Genomic DNA, 21,320 nt, shown 5'->3' on the forward strand with positions numbered 1-21,320 from the left:
ATAGCTACTATGTGTTTATATTGTTCATAAGTGCCGTTTCTATTTTGTTTGAGACTATAAGAACTCCATTTTCAAAAAATTGTAACTCATTTTGAAAAAGTTGGCAGAAGAAGTTATCTACGAAGAATGGATACTAATAAGAATTAAAATTATTTTGTTTGTTTATACATTCGCTGTCCATACCTCATTACTTCAGTCTCAACTCATTAGGGTCAGGGCATACTTGCAATTAAAGGAATGGATCTCATATCTAGCTTGACTTATTGCTACTTTCAAATCTGGCATCGTTATTTTGCTTGAAATGTGAAGTAGAGTTATGGCTTGATAGTTTGGGCAATAACCACAAAAATTTAAACATTTAGGTCCCGTGATTTTCAGTGCAATATAAGGCAATTCACTGAATACATTTACTTGGGGGAAAACAAAATAAAATTTGAAGCTTGCCTTCAGAAATTGTAGGTACTTCATCATTGGAGCAAGGATTTGGACTAGAAGACCTCCAAGTTTCCTTCCAGCTCTATTCTGATTGAAGTGAGAATGTACAAAAGAGTATGTCTGCTTTTCCAAAAATATAGTTATGAGATATACTGTATGTGTTAAAGATTAAATGCTCCAAGAGCTTTGTTTAGAGCTTTCTTAATGAAGCAAAACATGATGAAGTAACCTAAATTCCAGTGCTTTTTCAGTACTGAGTTTGTATTAAGTCTGATTTACATGGGAGTATGTGAAACAGCCAACATATTTTCAGAAGCATCTAGATGATTGTAATAACAGATGTCAGAACTAACAACAGCCAACAACCATGAAGAGCCCTTTTCCAGCCAATAAAGCATTACCATCCACAGGAACTAATCACATATTTGCTTTTATTCCAAAACTGTTTTCATTGTTCTTTTCTTGTTTTTTCTGCTCTTAGTAGAAGATATGGTCTCTTATAATTCAAGGCTATATCAATGAGAAAGCTGGAAAGGGCTTTGAATGCTTCTGCATTTTGCTACTGCAGTCAAAGAGAGATTTCTGTGCATATTTTGATTGAATGAAAGAAGCTGAAATATGAACATAGTCCAAACAGTTTAACTAATATAACTTTGATTCATTTTTATATAAACAAATAAAATGCTACAAATGTTTTCAAGTGAAAACAACCCTTCTTGCATTTTGAATAATATTTCTTTAATGCTGTTCATTTTGATATAGTGCTGGAACTGAGCTCCTCATGCTAGCCTTTTCTACTATGTTATCAAGTTGATGAGATGAAACTTTAGCACTAAAACATCCCTTATGCCTTGTCTAAAAGCTTTCCCAGACCTATTATACACCAAGAGACTACATTTCTCCAAAAGCCATAAATTAAACTGGATGCATGTGAATGAAATCAGAAGTTGGTTGCCAAATTTAAATCAGAACTCAACAGAGATTAAGCATTTCTGTCTGAGCACAGAAAACTGGTTATGTTTAGGAAATGTTGTATTACGTGAAATTTAATAAAATTAGGTACTGCAGAAATCTAATATATTGATACAAAAAAAATCCTAAAAACTTGATATAAGAGGCTTATACATGGAAGTCATTAGAAGAGATATATATCAAATTCAACCAGAAATATATACCATACATTAAATCAGGAAGCCAAATACATCATACTCAGTTTACTTAATATTATAATCTATAATGCAGTTTGTTTTATGTGTTGTTGTTATATGAATTCAGTTTGCTTAAGCCATTAAATATGATTCATGGCTTGAATACAATAGTTTTGATTTATCAAAGAAATCCATGGTAATCTATAGCTTGACCAGAATGATTAAAGTGAATATTTCAGAAGTAGAGGTTACAATCTTAAAGCATCTTTCTGTAACCAATCATTCACTTCATAGATTGGAAGTCTGGAAGCTGAAGCTTTAATACATTTGGATGTTACTATGAGAAAGATCATGTTGAGTAATATGAAGAAAAAATCTGAATAAATAGTGGAAGTTAATCATTTAAGTTAAAAGCCCTGACACTACAAGACAATTGGTTTCCATATTTTCAACATTTAATTGAACAGTTTAGTTGAAAACTTTATTAGAGAATTCAGTTACGATACATCTGCAATTAGATGTAGTTATTTTGGCGGTCAGAATATAAAAACATAACATTCAGTGAGTGATATTTGACCAATGTAGATGTTAGATCTGGGCAACGAGAGAACAGACTGCGGACACGAAGTGACTTAAACAGCTCTTTATTAGTAGTAGTAGTGATCCAGCTTGCTCTGTGGCCGGAGGGTTCCCCTTTTATACGAATCGGGTACGCCTCTCGACCAATCAGAGCGATACCTGTTTCCCGTCGTAGCGGCGGACCAGAGAGGAGACTTGCTACGATATATGTTAATATCTAACACCCCTCCCCTCTTAGACGGCACATTGCGGTTTGTTACGTAGTCTCTAAGGTACGTTGGTGTTTGCCTTACGCGAGTGGAACGTCGCAGTTCGGGTTGATCGGGAGTAGTTGCAGGATTGGTTTCCTTCTCTATTTCGCGTTCGGGAGTCTGTAGGCTTTCATTGCTTTGGCGTTCGGGGATCTGCTGGCCTTTGTTGTTTAGGCATTGTTCCGTTTCGCGTTCGACCTCTTGTTCTGTCCTGGGCTCGCAGGTGTCGTAGTTCTCTGTGTTGGGGCTGTCGAGTGGCTGACTCTGTATTGGCAGGTAGCTCTCGTTCTTGGTTCGTAGGTCTGCGTGCGCTAGGCGACCACGTAGTTGATCGATGTGCCTTTTCCAGTTTCGCCCATCTTCCAGTTCTAACAGATACGATCGTGGACCCGTGATACCAATGACCGTTGACGGCATCCACAATGTTCCCCCTGCATAGTTGTGGGCGTATACCGAATCCCCTATGCTAAAACTCCGAATTTTGCTTGTGGAGTCTGGGGGTGCTGTGGCAGAGTAATTTGGGTGAAGACGGTCCAGGTGAGACCGTAGACGGCGGCCCATGAGTAGTTCAGCGGGGCTCCTACCCGTTGTGGCGCTGGGGGTAATGTGTTGAATTAATAGGTAATGGTCAATGCGTGTTTGCCAATCACCTGGACCCATCCTAGCGAGGGCCTCTTTTGCGGATCGCACCATTCTCTCCGCCTGTCCGTTTGATGCCGGATGGAATGGCGCAACGAGGGCATGCCGAATTCCCTGACCTGCTAAGTACGTCTCGAATTGCATGGCCGTGAACTGGGGCCCGTTATCGGAGACCAGGAGGTCGGGCAGGCCATGAGTGGCGAAAAGTCGCCGTAGAACCTTAATGACTGCCTCTGCCGTGGTTGAAGTCATTAGGACTACTTCTAGCCATTTGGAGTATGCATCCACAACTATGAGGAAGGTCTGACCTTGAACTGGCCCTGCGAAGTCGATGTGTATTCTCGACCAGGGTGCTTTAGGCTTTTCCCATTCTGTGGCGGGCGCTTCCGGGGGTGCTGGCCTCGATTCCTGGCATGGATCGCAAGTGGCCACCCATTCCTCTATCTCTTTGTCCATGTTTGGCCACCAAACGTAACTTCTTGCTAACGCCTTCATCCTAACAATCCCCAGATGACCAACATGTAAAGCATCTAACACATTCCTACATAATGCATACGGAATAACAACTCGATCCCCCCACAATAAACAACCTTGTAACACTGAGAGTTCATCCCGTTTTGACCAAAACATTTTGAATTCTGGGCCCACGTTTTCCTTCAGCCACCCCCTCCAAACCCAAGTTTGAACTTGCTTTATTATATTGTCTTTAGAAGAAAACCTTGCAACATCGCAGGAAGAAACCGGTCCTGAGTCCAAACAGTCAACGAAGCACCGGTACTTCGGGAGTGGGGTCTGGCAAAAGGTCCGGTAGTGGGCAACGGCTGAGTGCGTCTGCGTGTCCTAGAGTGGAGCCCGGTCGATGAATTAACTTGTATGAGTACGCAGCCAGGAAAACAGTCCACCTGGTCATGCGTGGAGAAAGGGAGACTGGAGTGGGGCGGTTTCCCGCCAAAAGTCCCAACAGCGGTTTGTGATCTGTAATCAGTTCAAAATCGCGGCCGTAGAGGTATTCGTGGAAACGTTTAACTCCAGCTACAGCAGCTAACGCTTCCCTGTCCATCTGGCTGTAATTCCTCTCGGCCGATGAAAGAGTCCAGGAGTAGAAGGCAATGGGTGCTTCGTTTCCGTTTGGCATCCTGTGGCTGAGGACTGCGCCAACTCCAAAAGGTGATGCGTCGCAGGTCAATACCAGCGGTAGCGTCTGGCTGTATTGGACTAACAGCGAGTCGGTGGTGAGCAGGCGCTTTACTGCGGCGAAAGCTGCTGCTTCGGATCGTCCCCATCTCCATGTTGCGTTCCTCTGGAGTAGTCGATGTAATGGCTCAGCAACGGTCGCCTTCTGTCTCAGAAAAACGCTGTAGAAGTTAAGAAGTCCGAGGAAGGCCTGCAACTCGGTCTGATTTCGTGGTGTGGGGGCGTCCTGGATCGCCTTAATTTTCTTAGAAGTGGGGTGTATGCCCTGACCATCGATTCTATATCCCAGGAATTCTACACTCGGCACGTTAATTTGGCATTTCTCCTTTTTTAGGCGGAGGCCCTTTTCTCTGATTCTGGCCAAAACAGTTCTGACTCTTTTTAATAGTTGCTCCTCGTTTGCAGCGGACACCAAGATGTCGTCGAAATAGGGGACGACTCCCGGTATCCCTTGCAAAAGCCGTTCCATGACGCTCTGGAACAGACCTGGAGCAATACTCACACCGAATTGTAGCCGGTTGCATTTGAATGCTCCTCTATGCGTCACTATAGTTTGGGCCTCCGCTGTGGCGCTATCCACGGGCAACTGCTGGTAAGCTTGTGCCATGTCTAACTTAGCAAATATCTTTCCTGGCCCCAACGAATGCAATAGGTGTTGTACTACTGGCACAGGATATGCGCTTTGTTGTAGCGCGACATTAATTGTGCATTTATAGTCCGCGCAGATGCGGACTGATCCGTCTGGCTTGACTGGGGTCACAATGGGAGTTTCCCAGCGCGCGTGATCCACCGGCTCAAGGATTCCTTGCTCCACTAACTTATCTATCTCCTTATCTATTTTTGGGCAGAGTGCAAAAGGCACTCGTCTCGGTTTAAGTCGGATTGGCGCCACTTTGGGGTCTAAATTGAATGAGATTGGTTTACCCACATACTTACCAAGACCGGGGCTGAACACATCCTCGAACTCCTTAAAAATCTGCTCAGCGCTGCTGTTCTCCACGGCGTTGATTCCGGTGACTTCTAGCCCCAAGGATTCGAACCAATCCAGTCCTAGGAGGTTTTGTAATGGTGCGCTGGCGATGGTCACGGGCAGCTGGGCTACGATGTCCTTGAAACGGATCTGGAACGTGCCTTGGCCCACGATGGGGACTCGGTTCCCCTGGTAGTCTCGTAGCAGGATGTCTGGGGCGCGTAGTTGGCTCTTTTTGAGGCTAGGGATAGCCTGTTTCATGGATGCCCATGAAATGATCGTCAGGGACGATCCTGTGTCAACTTCCAGCTCGCAAGGTGAGCCCTCCAAGAGGACTGTGACTTTCAGCTTTTTAGGCCGCTTGGTGCGGACCTGACTTATTGTTGTGAGATACGTTTGCAACTCCTCTCTCTGGGTCAACTCTATCTCAGCATCTGTATCCTGAAAATACTCTCGTTGAGCGTCTTGATAGAACGCTCTCTCAGCTCTTTGTGTGTAATCTCTCTGGGAATACGTTCGCTCAGCTCTTTGGGGATTTTCTCTCTGGGTAAACACTTGTGGATTTCTCTCTGGGCGCCCTTTTTGGGTTCGCCAAGCCCCTGGGTTGGGCTTCTGTTGGCGGTACGTAGGTGGCTGCCGTGAGGCAGGGACTCTGCTCCGGCACACTCATGCGATGTGCCCAAGTTTGTTGCAGAGTGAACAAACAACGTTCCTGAACCGACAGGTAGACTGGGGGTGATTCCCTCCGCAGCTTGCGCAGGGTGGCAATGGAATCCGGGTCTCCCCCCAGGCCTCATGTGACTGCTCCGCATCAGGTGACTGTCCTCGAACTCGGGATCCTTGTAGTCGGGGTTGGTGTCCTCGTAGTGGACTCTGGTTTGTCTGGGTGCTGGTTGGCTTGTGTTGAACCCGCGTTGTATGCTTTCCGATGATCTTTCTGCTGACTCGGATGCCCTTGCTTCGTTTAGTGCTATTTGTAGGGTTAAATTTGGATTTGCCAACAGCCTTTTTTGTAGCGAAATGTCTCTTAACCCACAAACAAATTGTGCCAGGATATGCTCGTCCAGATCCCTGAACTCGCAGTTAGTTGATGCCTTACGTAGGGCTGCAACATATTGATTGATTGATTCTCCCGCCTTCTGGTTCCTCATGTTGAATTCCTGGCGGCAAACGTGGCGGGAAGGTTTTGGCGCGTAATGAGTCTGTAGAGTCTGTTGCAACGCCGCCCATGATACCGCTTGTATCGGAGTAGGTGCGGTGAGGTCTCTGGCCGTATTGAAGACTTCTTTTCCACAGTAGCCGAGGAAGATATTTTTCTTTCGTGCATCGGTTATCCCCATGTATTCGTTCGCTTCGAGAAAACACTCGAATCGAATCATGAATGCCTCCCATTCGTCATTCGCTGGGTCGAATGGAGCGGGGGGAGTGTGCATCGCCATTTTCCTCATTTGAATTTGCCGCGCTGCGGTGTCCTGAGATGGCTGCCGGAATTTCTGCCGAATTCCTGGGCTGGATCAAATCCGGAGATTCTGAAGTAGCGATCTTCGTCCTATCTGTCTCTTGATCCCACCTTCGTCGCCAATGTTAGATCTGGGCAACGAGAGAACAGACTGCGGACACGAAGTGACTTAAACAGCTCTTTATTAGTAGTAGTAGTGATCCAGCTTGCTCTGTGGCTGGAGGGTTCCCCTTTTATACGAATCGGGTACGCCTCTCGACCAATCAGAGCGATACCTGTTTCCCGCCGTAGCGGCGGACCAGAGAGGAGACTTGCTACGATATATGTTAATATCTAACAGTAGACATACCGTATTCTTCAGCGTATAAGACCCACCTTTCCCCCCCCCAAAAAGAGTCTGAAAACCGGGGTGTGTCTTATACACTAAATACAGCATTTTTAGCCTCCCCAAACCCCACCCCTTCACAAAAATGGATATGCAGAGGGTATGGAAGGCCTGCAAAGTGCTCCTGAGGGCTGGGGAGGGCAAAAACGAACAAAGAATTGGCTGGTTTTTGCTTGTTTTTGTCCCTCTGAGTCCCCAAGAGCACTTTACAAATCTCCTAAAGTCTATGCATGCCCTTTTTGGGGGGGGCAAAAAACGGGGCCATTTTGTGAAAAATGGGCCTTTTTTTGCTCATTTTTGCACCTCCCTCCAGCCCCGAGGAGCACTCTACAAGCCTCCTAAAGGCTATGTGTGCCCCTTTTTTTGGCAAAAAAACGGGTCTGTTTTCGTGAAAAATTGACTGGTTTTTGCTTGTTTTGGGGGGCAGCCCCCAGGAGCACTCTATAAGCCTCCTAAAGGCTATGCATGCCCTTTTGGGGACAAAAACGGGCCTATTTTCATAAAAAATGGGCTGTTTTTTATTCGTTTTTGCCCCACCAGCTCCCAGGAGCACTTTGCAGACCCTCTCAAACTCTCTGCATGCCCCGTTTGTCACAAAAAAAATGAGGTGTGCAGAGGGTTTGGGAGGTCTGCAGCGTGCAAAAACTTTTAAAAAAAATTTACCTCTTCATAATCTTGGTGCATCTTATACTCTGAAAAATACGGTACTTATAGAGTTGGGTGACCAAGGTATCTCAGCGCATGTCACTTTATAAACTCAGTACAGGTATTCCTCCACTTACAACCACAATAGGAACCAGAATTTCCATTACTAAGCAATGGTTGTTAAGTGAGTCATGCTGATTTTGCAACCTTTTTTGCCACCATTGTTCAGTAAGACTTGTTTCATTAAGCAAATCCGACTTCCGTCATTGACTTTGCTTACGGATGCCAGCTGGAATGGTCACATGACCATGGACTCTGCAACCACATAAATACGTGCTGGTTGCCAAGTGCCCAAATTTTGATCTTGTGACTATGAGGATGCAGCAATGGTTGTAAGTATGAGGACCACTGTTAAGTCATTGTTTTTTCAGTATTGTGGTAACTTTGAGCAATTGCTAAACAAATGATTGTAAGTTGAAGACTACCTATAGAAGATACACGTTTGTTAACAATACTTTGTTAGCATCTTTTTCTATGCCTTCTCATGTGCTCAATATGCTATAAGCCTCCAGAAGTTGTAAATGCCCAAATGCTGGAGGTCTTTAAGAAGATGTTGGATAGCCATTTGTCTGAAATGATAGGGTTTCCTGCTTAGGCAGGGGGTTGGACTAGAAGACCTCCAAGGTCCCTTCCAATTCTGCTATTATATTGTATTAAGATCAGTAGTATTCTTTCTCCTATGCATTCAGTTTATTCTCTCTGTCATGTTTCTGTGGTCAAGATATTGTTCTTAAGAGGATACAGAAGGCACAGTTTTCTCCAAATTAATGAAATTAGCCTATTTTTCCATCAGTCATCTAAATTTTAAAGTAGTTCATTAAAGCTGTTAAAGCTATAAACAGCTACCTCTGGCTTTCACATTAAAAATACCAAACTAACACAGACACAAACTGAGCTTGTACACCATTACAAAACAATGGCTTGCTTAATTATAATTTATAAAACAATAATTAGTCCACTTATGCAACATGTAAAGCAGGAGCCTTGGTGGTACAGTGATTAGAATGTGGTATTGCAGGTAAACTCTTCCCACATCTTGGAGTTCAATCCTGACTGTCTCATGGCTGATTCAGACTTCCATCCTTCTGAAGTCAATAAAATGAGGACACAGATTATTGGAAGCAATATGCTGACATTATAAACTGCTTAGAGAGGGCTGTAAAAGCACTCTGGAGTAGTATGTAAGTTTGAGTGTTATAGCTATTGCAAATCATAATTTAGAAACTAGGTTCACATCACAGTCCAGCTAGAGCCAAACGAGCTGTGTTATGGTTTAACACAGTATGAATATGGGAACCTACTCATGTTATCTTAGCTCATGCATTGACTTTCCTATTGCTCTGCTTCATAGTTTCCTAAAATTAGTTTGGCCATGTAGATGCTTCATACAGCATTAGTAGTCTTTCTGTTTTTTATTAGAAACATCCTACAGGTTGTCCTCCTTGAATGATCATAATTGAGAGCAGCAATTTGGTTGCTATGCAAAGTGGTTGCTAAATGAAACTGCTATTGTGCTTACAATCATACCTCAGCTTTCCTTTGCTTTAAAGACCTGAGAAGATTGTAAATTGGTCCCAAAGTTATTTTTTCATCAGTATTGTGATTGCAAATATAGTCATTGTAGAAGATGAGTTTACCTGTATATGCCAGTGGAAACTAGTTTAGAACCCAAAGTGAAGCTGCTTTTTATATGTCTTTTCTTTTAAAACAAAATAGTGTATAGAAGAAAAGATACATGCAAGATTTTGGTGATTTGATGCAGACACCAATGTACCCCGATCAATATATGTACAAAATGCAGCAGCACACTTTTAGATAATCACATAAAATTTACAGACATATGCCAAGGTCCGGCTAGAACATATTTTAACTGTTCTTTAGAACAGTTTAATAAAATGTCCACAAAATAACAAAACTCTGAAAGCCAGAAATTGTTTATTGGTGATTTTTTTAGATATAGGCATGCTCTGATTAAACAACATTCCATCATGACCAGAGAGCATTATGTACTAACACTGCCAATCAATCACCGAAATATTCTACAAGCCATGAGGATCAATATAAACAGGAAAAGGTTACCTCCAATGCCCACAGAGTAGCTTATTTAGCATACAGTGAAACTAATAGAACTACTGATATTTTACAACAGTGTTTAGGGGAAAATAGTGTATTAATGATCGTATTAACCAATGCATAAGGAACATAGAGATACTTCTTTTGTGGGGATTATGGGATTTTAGGAAAGAAATGGAAGAGAATGTGGACCTTAATAACTACAAGGTAGTAAGTGAGTGATTTAATGGTTTATTTAGATAAGTAGCAATTTATTCCAAATGGAAAGAAAACTTGGAAGAAGGATTTCAGTCATTCAGAGAGATTATGCCTTATTTAATCTACTATATGTTTGGGAAAGAAAGTTCCACAATTGCTGATTATCTCCAGAGCTAGTATTAAAATATCAGACTGACATCTATGTGTTCTTGCATCCTTGATCTTGCCCAGCTGGGTGAAGCTTGACACTGTTAATTCAGACACGTTTTGTTATTGGCTTCCAATTCCTGACATGTTTGACAAAGACAAACTAGGCGTCTTAGTGAATATACCCATTTTTTTTTAAAGGTTGTGGATAGATAGGACAATCCATACGAAAATAACCAGACTAAGTGCATCTGCTATCATTGAACATTCTTATTCATTATGTGCTGCAAATATTCATCCATCATTTGACTGCCAAAACTATATGGAGCAAATCTTAGCATCCTCAGGAAAAGCAGAGGATTTCAAAAGAGATCATCGCCTTTTCTTTTTCTGCAAAGGAACGAAGCCAGTAATTTTTTATAGACCATCCCCAAAAATACATGGCAGGTGCTTAATCTAATGTAGGAAGCCAAACCTACAGACTTAAATTAAAATGAAGGCACTTAGAAAAAGGCCAGTTTTTCAACTCTGATTTAAGAGTTAAATATAATATAATGCCAACATGGACTTAAGCCCTGCTGGCCTAGTCAGCAGAAAACCAATGCATTCACTCAAAAATATCCCTATTATCCACCAACAAGAAAATTAAATCAAGATATGGAAACCTGTCTCACAATAACTTTGAGAATAACAAATAATGAAAATGTGTCCTTGTGAATGTCACATCACACGAAGTTTCAGAATAGAAAATAGGTCTGAAAACTGATTCCTGATGAGTTCTGCCCTGTCTGCAAATATTTATTCTTGAGAGAAAATGATAGTGTTTTGTCCCATCATGCCCAGTATTGTTTTTTTTAAAATTTCCTTCATACTACATAGACAGCATTTTGTTACTGCATTTTTTCAGAAAGGGTGTAAAAATGATTATGAACGTAAATCCAGTTCTTTAAAGTAGTGGTTTTATAAACACTATATTAATGATACAGAGGTATATGAAGTATAATGTGTTCATCTTTAATTTACCACAAGTATGTAGTCATATTGAGTCAAGTGTTACTTTGAGGAAAAGCCTTAATTTTCCTATATAAATGAGAGTGCAGTAAATATTAGTGTCTTGTCCCATAGAAAAGGTTATTCTAAAAGCTTCTCCAGCAATAAAGCATTTCCCTTGTATGCAAACAGTTTTAGAACTGCTGTACCTAAACCATTCTCAGCCTTCCCTAGCCTGAGATGAACAAGTTGTGACATTTTAAGCCAGGAATTCCAAGACCAATTTTATTGCAGAAGGTGAACATATTGTCTGACTATTTGTTATGGATGTATTTTGCCAGGAGACTTCAGGAAAATCCTTTCTTTTTTTGTTAACATGTATTGAAGTTTTAAATTTACATTGTGCTTTTCCTCCAGTACTTTAAAACAATGTATGTAACACTCAGTACATCAAGTTTTCTCTACACAATAAATATCTAGTGATGTTGGATTAAGAGACAATGACTGGCTCTAAGTCACATAGTGGGTTTCTATTGCTGAAGTGGATTAGAACCTGGGTCTCCTTGTTCCTAGTTCAATACCCAACAGATACCACATGGACATTTTCTATTATTTCTGTTATAGCCCATTTTCTTGATACTGAAATCTGTGGTTTCATGAATAGCAATAGCACTTAGACTTATATATCGCTTCATAGTACTTTTACAGCCCTCTCTAAGCGGTTTGCAGAGTCAGCCTATTGCCTCCAACAATCTGGGTCCTCATTTCACCCACCTCAGAAGGATAGAATGCTGAGTCAACCTTGAGCCGGTGAGATTTCAACTACTGAACTGCAGCTAGCAGTCAGCTGAAGTAGCCTGCAGTACTGCACTCTAACCACTATGCCACCTCTGTTCTTCATGAAACTAAGTTTCAGTAGCCAGCAAACTTTTAAAAAAATGTTTTGTTTTCAAAATCATTCTAGCTATACAGCACCACCTAATGCTTATTATAAGAGAAAGAAAGTTTTCAGAAAACCAGATTACTGTGGATTAGTGAAGAATTCAGGTAGTGTAGCTCCTGAGTTTACTGAATTTTGCATGTATTTGTTCTGTATCACAGGCAAAAATATCTGAAATATGGATTGTCAATTTTAGTGTTTAACATGTTGGTTTCTTCCACAAAGCCCTAATAAAGGAGACAGCTTTAATCAGTATACCTGATACATTAGAAATTCAGTCATTGGAAGATGCTGAAGGAGGGCACAGATCGATTTAATAGCAGGAAAAACGTCTGAAAGTCTATTATGTTTCCTTTTTCATTTATATACATTGTTATCTGTTCCACATAAGTGTGCTGCTTTTCTCTGACAGATAAGCTGCAAAGTGCTTCAGTTTTTTCACCAATATACAATGGGCTGTAACTACTTCTGGATGCTTTGTGAAGGAATATATCTTCATACACTGATCGTGGTGGCAGTATTTGCTGAAGAACAGCGCTTGCATTGGTATTACCTCCTGGGCTGGGGTATGTGGTCTTCTACCCACTTGTTAAAATATTTCTTTTGTCACAGAGTTTTTAAAATAATTAGCACTTTGACTCATGCAAATATGGAATCCACAGAAAAAGACAGCTCCTATAAGTTATTATACAAAAAAATGTGTAGAATCTTTGTAGACATGAATGAGAACCAATATGGCAGATTGGAACTGTAGGATGGCTAAGATGCTAACACTAGACAGAAAGGCACATTAAAGTCAGTTGGGTGACTTTGGGATTTGTGTTTATATCCTCTCAAATGATAGACAGGATGTAGCAAATGGTTAATTTAATTATTATATTACTTTTCCCATCAGGGAGAGTCTAGTGGAGGTTTTGGCTTCAGACGTCAAAGTAATATGACTGGCCTTAGGATTTCTTGACCTTTGTTTTGAGTGATTGAAGAACATCACACTTAATACATTAGCCATTGTTGTTCACTGGGCTCATCTCACCATTAAAAGCTGAGAGAGAGCTGATGGTCAAGAAACGCTCCCAGACTGCACAATTGCTCTTTTTTTTTTTTTTTTGAAGATACACTTCTGGAGGTGACCTTTAGTTCTTTTAAGATGTGTAGGGATGTGTGTGTGTGGAAATCCGTACAATCAGGATAGCAGTTTTTAAGGTTGCCTCAAAGTAATCTGTATCAGGTCTGGAGGAAAGTCAAGGTGAATTTTATAGCTCACATTTATTTCAAGAAACGTATCTCAGCCAAATCAGAACTTTTATCATATAAAATGTTGTTTGGTCCATTTTTATTCTTTCACATATAATTTAACAATGATTTGTTAAATTAAAATTTGTTAAAGCAAAATGCATTGTAAAAATAACTGTTTGTGTTACCAGTCTTAATCCCATAAAATTTCCATCAGTGTTTACATCTCCTAAACACATAAAACTTGTTCATCTTCAGTAACAGCCATTTGAAAAGGAGATGTTTGAAACATTGAAGATAATGCTTAATTTTCCCTGATAAACTATGGGAATTTGCATCCAAATTCCCTCCAGCTTGTAAAGAACATTGAGTTGCATAAAAAATGCATTAAAAGGGAATCGTTGTTGAGTGGGAAAATATTAATATGCCCACAGGGGACCCATTGGTCAATCTCGTGACTTAGCCAGTCAAGACTAATTCAACAGCAAGTGCCACTGTCAATTGGAATGAATCTGGGTCTCTCTCACAGTAGCCACAGGACTCACTGCCTTATTTGACTCTTTTGTTTTTTCATAATGACTTTAAATCAGCTTTAAAGCTGATTTGAACCTAGGTTAAGATTTGAAGGTCACTGTTCAAATCCCTATCTAGTTATGCGATTCATTTTTGTTGTTGTAGTTAATTCACATATCTGTTTAACTTTTCACTAATGCACAACTTTGGCTAACTTGAGCTAGTGGAACAATGGCAGGATATAAATGTATATAGAGCAATCCAGATTGAGGCTGCATGCTAGAACAAGCAAATTCTCACAGTAGCAGCAGTTTAAAAATGGAACCAATTATTAAGATCCCCTTCACTGAATCTGTTCAGGTACAAATTGGACGATCTTCTGCTGGGAATAGTTTGATTAAATACCTGGACTAAGAAGACTATTAGGTTAAACTCTTCTTTCCAACTTTGTGTCTCTATGACTTACCCATACAGACATATACATGCCCATAATTGAATCCAAAATAATATGAAATCTGATATAGATATATAGATATATATATATGATTTATTATTCTAGGTTTTCCTTTAGTGCCAGCATCAATTCATGCTGTGGCCAGAGCCAGATATTTCAATGATAAGTGAGTATTGTACTACTTTATGTAAAGCTTAATTAGGATCTGTTAATATATATATATATATAATTTCATTGTTTAATTTATTTATTTTCTTCCAGCTGTTGGATTAGCGTTGACACATATTTGCTGTACATTGTTCATGGGCCTGTTATGGCAGCTTTATTGGTGAGAATATTATTTGCTACTTATTGTGAGTTCAGCACTAACTAATTCTGCTACACTTCATTGTTCTTATTGAGATGTTTTGTCCCCTGTTTTATCACAGTATTCAGGATAATCACCCAATTCCATGGTTCCTTGTGTCCTTAGGACTTCTGAACCATTATTTTGATTTGAAGCAGATTTCTGTCTTCATGGGTAGAGAAGCAAATTGGATGCTAAATCTATCAATAACATAGCACCATAATCCGATGTTTTGAACTTGAAATGAGTGGGGATTTTTCTGAGTACACCAGGTAGTTGGACTCTGCTTGGTATAATATGTATTTTTTTGGTAAAAAAAAAAGTCCTGGCAAATGCAGAAGGCTTATTTCTCACCTCTTTGATCTCCATATTTGCATGTTTTGTGCATGTGTTGGATTGACACTGTCTGATGCAGAATGTTGGTTTAATCTTTAATCTGAAGTAATAGGGTAAATGCTATATATTTGGGTTCTTAAGAGATCTCAGTCATTATATACAGCTACTTAGGAAAAAGGATACAGGAATTAATAGATGAACAGATTTTTATAATGCCTGCAGATATGTGGAGCATCTGATAAAAGCTTATATTATGATGATAGTTATGACAAATATAGCAAAGATTAAAGTCCTAGAAAAAAATCCATTAAAAATAAGTTACTTGTTGCATACAGTTTATTAATTTCTAATAGAAACACTGCATAAATATTTTCAGTGTAACAGATTGTGATAACCAGCTGCTGTGCATAATATCCTACTACATTTTACTCTTTGAAAGGGAATACCATCCCTGATTCTTGATTTCCCAAAAATTTCAATCAAATCAAGATTTGCTGTAATCATTCCCTCCAAAATATCAGAAAGACCAATATGGTTTGGTACATGTATCTTCCATATTGAATCACTCTGGGAAATAAAATATATCATTTTTTTAAAAAGCCTAATTACTATTATGGGGGAGAAGGGAAAAGCTGTCTTCAAACCTTCTTTATTATCTAGGTTTCACACTACTTTTGCTATTACAAAAATGCATTTATTATGCTGTTGGAGACATTGAAGGAGAGAGTAGGGTGCTTTGATTCATAATGGGTATATCTTTACTAATAGTCTGAGACAGATTTTGGAGTTCAGGCAACAAAGCAGAGCACGCAGTTTGGCCCTGTATCTTCTTTTCACTCTTTTGTTGGCATGTTGGGATTGGACCAAGTAAGGAATTATTCTAGGTCTGTGATGGCTAACCTTTTTGTCATCGCATGCCATCACGTGCCACACCCATAATGCAATGAGCTCACAACACACACACACCGACCCCCGTGCCTGACCCCACATGCATCCATGAATGACCCCCCCCCCAGCACCTCGTTTTTGGCCTAGTAGGTCTCCTTGCAGTCCCCTGAGACCAAAAATGGGCTGTGGGGGAGGGAGTGCACTACACTCCCCATGCTACCTTCCTCCCATGCTCTCTTCCCCACACATGTATGTGCGATCTTCCTGCTCCTGTGCATGTACATGCACCCCTAGCCCCCCATGCATGTACATGTGTCTCCCACATGCACCCCACTCTCCCACGCATGTACAGCAGACCCCCCAAAATCATCTAGCCAGCAGGAGGATCATGTGCACGCGTGGTGAAGCTGAAGTGGGGTGACAGCTCGCGTGCCTGCAGAGAGGGCTCTGCTTGCCACCTGTGACATGCATGCCATAGGTTTGCCATCACGGTTCTAGGTGAAGGCTTCCCACGTGATTAGGGAGGCGCTCTGGCACAAAATGGATAAATTGATAAGCTTTTCTGAATCTGCAAAGACAGGCAGACCAACAAATATTGCTTGTATGTGCCCTCTTTTCTAGTGGGGTTTACAGACATTTTGCAAACTTCACGGCAAATTTTAATGTTTCCTGGTTGTGAGCTAAATTCCCTGTTGGTTACAAATGAAAATGAGAGTAATATTTTCTTTATATTGGAATATTCATATGTCTTTATCTTTGTTTAATTTTTTATAAGAATAAAAGAAACACATTTATTTTTTTCAGGTCAATTTTTTCTTTTTGCTCAACATTGTACGAGTTCTCATTACAAAACTGAGAGATACACATCGGGCTGAATCCAATATGTACATGAAAGCTGTCAGAGCCACTTTAATTCTTGTGCCCTTATTAGGTATTCAGTTTGTCATCTTTCCCTGGAGACCAGAAAATAAACTTGCTGGAGAAATATATGATTACATCATGCATATTTTAATGCACTATCAGGTATGTTTATGATTGGAGTTTTTTTTTGGTAATGCTAGTAGGTTTCATTTGACAAAAGAATATTTTCCCAGGAAACACAGCTGGCTTTGGATAATGGATTAGTGCCACTAAAGTCAATGAGAGTAAGTCAGCTTTACAGCAGATTAGTTGATTTGTGGGTTATTTTCCAAATAAAACAATTCACACATAAATTTGTGAGATAATTTAGGCTGAGTTCTTATGCATATTAACTGAGTAAACATAGAATCTTATGGAGATGGAGGCACAATTTTAGATCTATCCCTTATTTTTTAATGTTCGTATAGAAATATTATCTTACATAAAAGAAAGATCGTGCAGGGATTTATAGTATGTAGGGAAAGCTAACTTGAAGAAGAGAGAATAAAGATATATCCTTTCTTCCTGGTAAGTAACTAACTCCCCTGTCTAACTGCCTGGGTAATGAGTTTAATATTCGCATCTAAAAATACATTCATGGAAAGAATAAATATTGGTACTTGCAAATCCAAAGGATGCAGAAAAATGTGAGTGGCAAATTTAGTCTGAATGAGAATTGTCACTAGGTATATAAGGTTTGCATTGCATAAGTCTTTTCCCAACACCATGGGAAGAAGACTACTTAGGCCGACAGCCCACAAATACATTCCACTTTGTTTTGCTAGTCTGAGATACTGCTCATTGCAGAGGTGGTATTCAGCCAGTTCTGACTGGTTCTGGAGAACCGGTAGCAGAAATTTTGAGAGTGGGGAGGGAAAGGGGTTTTTGCAGTATCCTTCCCCTGCCACCCCCACAAAACCACCCCCACAGAACCAGTAGTAAAAAATTTGAATCCCACCACTGGTTCATTAGTCATCCTGAGAGTGCTTGGTATACATTTTCCAGTATACTTTTTCCAGTGTTCCTCATTCATGACAGAAAACACTGACAGAAAAATCAAAACCACATACTGCAGCTTGAAAACTATGAAGGCATGGCCAGCGTCACTAGGATCCGTATGATAATGAGTGGACAAATGCAAGCAGGCAGACTTTTAATTCCCTTTTGACTTCCAAAGTGACCTACTGAAAATCATTGGCATGGTTTTTTTTAAAAAAATATCCAGTAAATAAGCATAATATATTTTGAGGGAGCTGGTTTGATCTAGCGGTTAAAGAGATTGTGAGTTCTAGTTCCACATTTTAACAAACTGCATCACTGTTTGATTTGGTGGCTGCAGTGCAGGGGGTGGGGTGCCGCCGGCATTGCTTCTGGTTCAGCGTGCAAACATTTTTGGCCTCCTGCAGCACTCTAGCGGCTCAAAACGGGATGTGCAGGGGATGGTTTTGGCCTCCACACTGCCCATTCCTGGCCTGTAGAGTGCTGCTGGAGGCCAGGAAGGCCAAAAACAGGCCACGTAGGGCTTCCACGCGGCCCATTTATGGCCGGCAGAGTGCTGCAGGAGGCTGCGGAGGCTGAAAATGGGCCGCATGGGGGCCGCATGCATCCCCCTGACCTATTTTGCCTGGCAGAGACACCATGGGCCATTCCTTTGATATTTCCTGGCCAGATTTAAGCAGCTCAAGGCCCATGGGCCTTGAGTTTGACACGCTTGGTCTAGACCATCTCCTCTGATATAAAGAGCAGTTAATACAAATTGCTAGAAAATCATTTTTTAATGGTAAACGATGATTGCTTTTTTTATTCATGCATTTTCCCAGAGCAGGCTTTGAAATCTTTTCCTATTGTGACCTCCTTTAACATAAGAAATCTTCTTGGTACAGCTTGAATAAATTACATCCCTTCATTAGTCTTTTGTTGTTTTTTTCCTAAAAGTTTGATTTGAGGAAGATAGTGAATGGTATTTAATTTTAAGCATCCTAGTACTGTTTGTTCCAGGTGGAACAACCAGGTATGGTCCCAAAACTGAGAAAACTTGTGTATGGCCCTGTTTTACAATACAATACAATAGTAGAGTTGGAAGGGACCTTGGAGGTCTTCTAGTCCAACCCCCTGCCTAGGCAGGAAACCCTATACCGTTCCAGACAAATGGCTATCCAACATCTTCTTAAAGACTTCCAGCGTTGGGGCATTCACAACTTCTGGAGGCAAGCTGTTCCACTGATTAATTGTTCTGCCAGGAAGTTTCTCCTTAGTTCTAAGTTGCTTCTCTCCTTGATTAGTTTCCACCCATTGCTTCTTGTTCTGTCCTCAGGTGCCTTGGAGAATAGTTTGACTCCCTCTTCTTTGTGGCAACCCCTGAGATATTGGAACACTGCTATCATGTCTCCCCTAGTCCTTCTTTCTCTTAAGCTAGACATACCTAGTTCCTGCAACCGTTCTTCATATGTTTTAGTCTCCAGTCCCCTAATTCTTCTCTATATGAAATCAGAAAATCAGCAAGGATTTTTCTTCTCCCTGCAATGGTTTAAAATTATGCTTTGGCAGCCCACTTTTGTTGGGTAGGTCTGTCTAAAAAGGGCTATGAACCTGAGGCATAAATTTGCCGTGGAGCTCCCACCCATCTGATAAAAATAATAAATAACCAATTATGAAAAGAAATATTTTCTTTCCATGATTACAAGATCTGCATAAAATCTCTTTCTTTCTTTGTCTCAAATGGGGCTCCATCCTTCCTAGTCCTAAATCAAAAACCCACAGCATTGTACAGGCCATCCTTGACTTACTGCCAGTTGTAATTTTGACTGTTCAAAGTTAATGGCAGTGTTGAAAAAAAGTGACTTACAACACTTAATAGAAGGGACGTGGTGGCTCAGTGACTGCTGAGCGTGTCAATCAGAAAGATTGGCATTTCAGGGGTTCGAGTACCTAGCACCATGTAACGGAGTGAGCTCCCGTTACTTGTCCCAGCTTCTGCCAACCTAGCAGTTCGAAAGCATGTAAAAATGCAAGTAGCAAAGTAGGGACCACCTTTGATGGGAAGGTAACAACATTCTGTGCGCCTTTGGCATTTAGTCATGCCGGCCACATGACCACAGAGATGTCTTCCAACAGTGCTGGCTCTTCAGTTTTGAAACGGAGATGAGTACTGCCCCCTAGAGTCAGGAATGACTAGCATGTATATGCGAAGGGAACCTATACCTTTACCTTATACACTTAAAACGGTTGCAACATCCCCCAAGATCATATGATCAAAATTCAAGCACCTAACAAGTGGAATTTATTTACAAAAGTAGTAGCCACCGAGAGTCCTTGCTAGGGTGCTTCCAATAAGCAAAGTCAGATTTTGGGGTAGTCAGATTTGTTTAACAATCAGAGTTAATTGCTTAAGTAACAGGGCAAAAAATGTTGTAAAATCAGGCATGACAAACAACCCACATCACTTTGTAATGGAAGTTACGGTCCTAATAATGGTTGTAAACTGAGGACTAGCTATAGATGGTTCTTATGCCACTAAAATGGGAAATAATCTAAATTCTTCAGCAGTCAGAGATAAATAACTAATTGTTAAGTAACAGTTCACTGAGCAAATATTTGCATTTAGATATTATCAGACTCTGAAATCATTGCTGATGCTCCAAGGAAATTTAAATACATCTGCAGCTATATAAAAAGCTATGTTTAGCTGTGTATATTTATAGCAAAGAACAACATTTATGTTGCCAGGATATCAAACCAAGATCAAAGCAGGCTATAGATTATGCAGCAATATGCTAGTCTGCTAATAACAGGATTCAGGAGAGATCAACAATATGTTTTCCTGCATGGCCTGCAAATAATGTGATGCTGGCAGGAGAAGGAGCCACATTTTCCCTTTAATCTATCAATGTGTATTCTGCAAGAAACCAAAGCACATTAAACTGACTCCTATATTATTGCAGTAATATGTTGATTAGCTTGTAATACATGCATTCTCTAAGCTATAATAATATATGTAAGGTTATACATATGCTACAATGCAAAAAGGTGTGATGTCATCCATTGATTTATTGCTGCTATCAGATATTAAAAACAAACCAAATAAATAAACTGGGGAAGATATTGTGACTACTCTCAAGAGGATGATCATACAAGAATTATTCTTCTGGGATAATGCTAAATGTCTTCTAAGAAATTTTACAAAAGCACATGCATACTTAGCTTGACATTGGGTAATATGTGAATCTGCTTAATGGAAACCTGTCAGGATCATGACTATTTCATGTCAAATTGGATGCCACTGAAGATAAGAAAAACCTACCCAAAATATTTAGATTGTAATGGCATATATTTTGTGAACAAGTCAAACCCATGGATAGTATAGAAGAAATCATGTGGTTTCTTTCTAATTAAAAGCCCTGAATTGAAGCAACATCTACTCTTCTGAGTATGCTGTGGTATCACTTAATTCCACAATGTACTTTGGTTTGTAATTTATAAACCATAGTTTCTACTTTGTCAGAAGGACAAACCCTGAGTCTGCAAGCCATACACAATT

At 40.4% G+C, this 21,320-nt stretch overlaps 1 protein-coding gene across 1 annotated transcript in view; it reads left to right on the forward strand.

Annotated features, from left to right (window-relative positions):
• CALCR (calcitonin receptor) overlaps nucleotides 1–21,320 on the forward strand; it is a gene marked incomplete at its 3' end in the record, with an annotated part of 161,335 nt that overhangs the window by 109,424 nt on the left and 30,591 nt on the right. The window contains exons 8-11 of the mRNA XM_081931980.1: nucleotides 12,526–12,679; nucleotides 14,419–14,479; nucleotides 14,575–14,641; nucleotides 16,688–16,906. Coding sequence (XP_081788106.1) covers nucleotides 12,526–12,679; nucleotides 14,419–14,479; nucleotides 14,575–14,641; nucleotides 16,688–16,906 — 501 coding nt within the window. The remainder of the gene's footprint in view (nucleotides 1–12,525; nucleotides 12,680–14,418; nucleotides 14,480–14,574; nucleotides 14,642–16,687; nucleotides 16,907–21,320) is intronic.

The sequence above is a fragment of the Natrix helvetica genome (genome assembly GCF_964273705.1).
Source record: "Natrix helvetica genome assembly, chromosome: Z".
In the NCBI taxonomy this organism is placed as follows: domain Eukaryota; kingdom Metazoa; phylum Chordata; class Lepidosauria; order Squamata; family Natricidae; genus Natrix; species Natrix helvetica.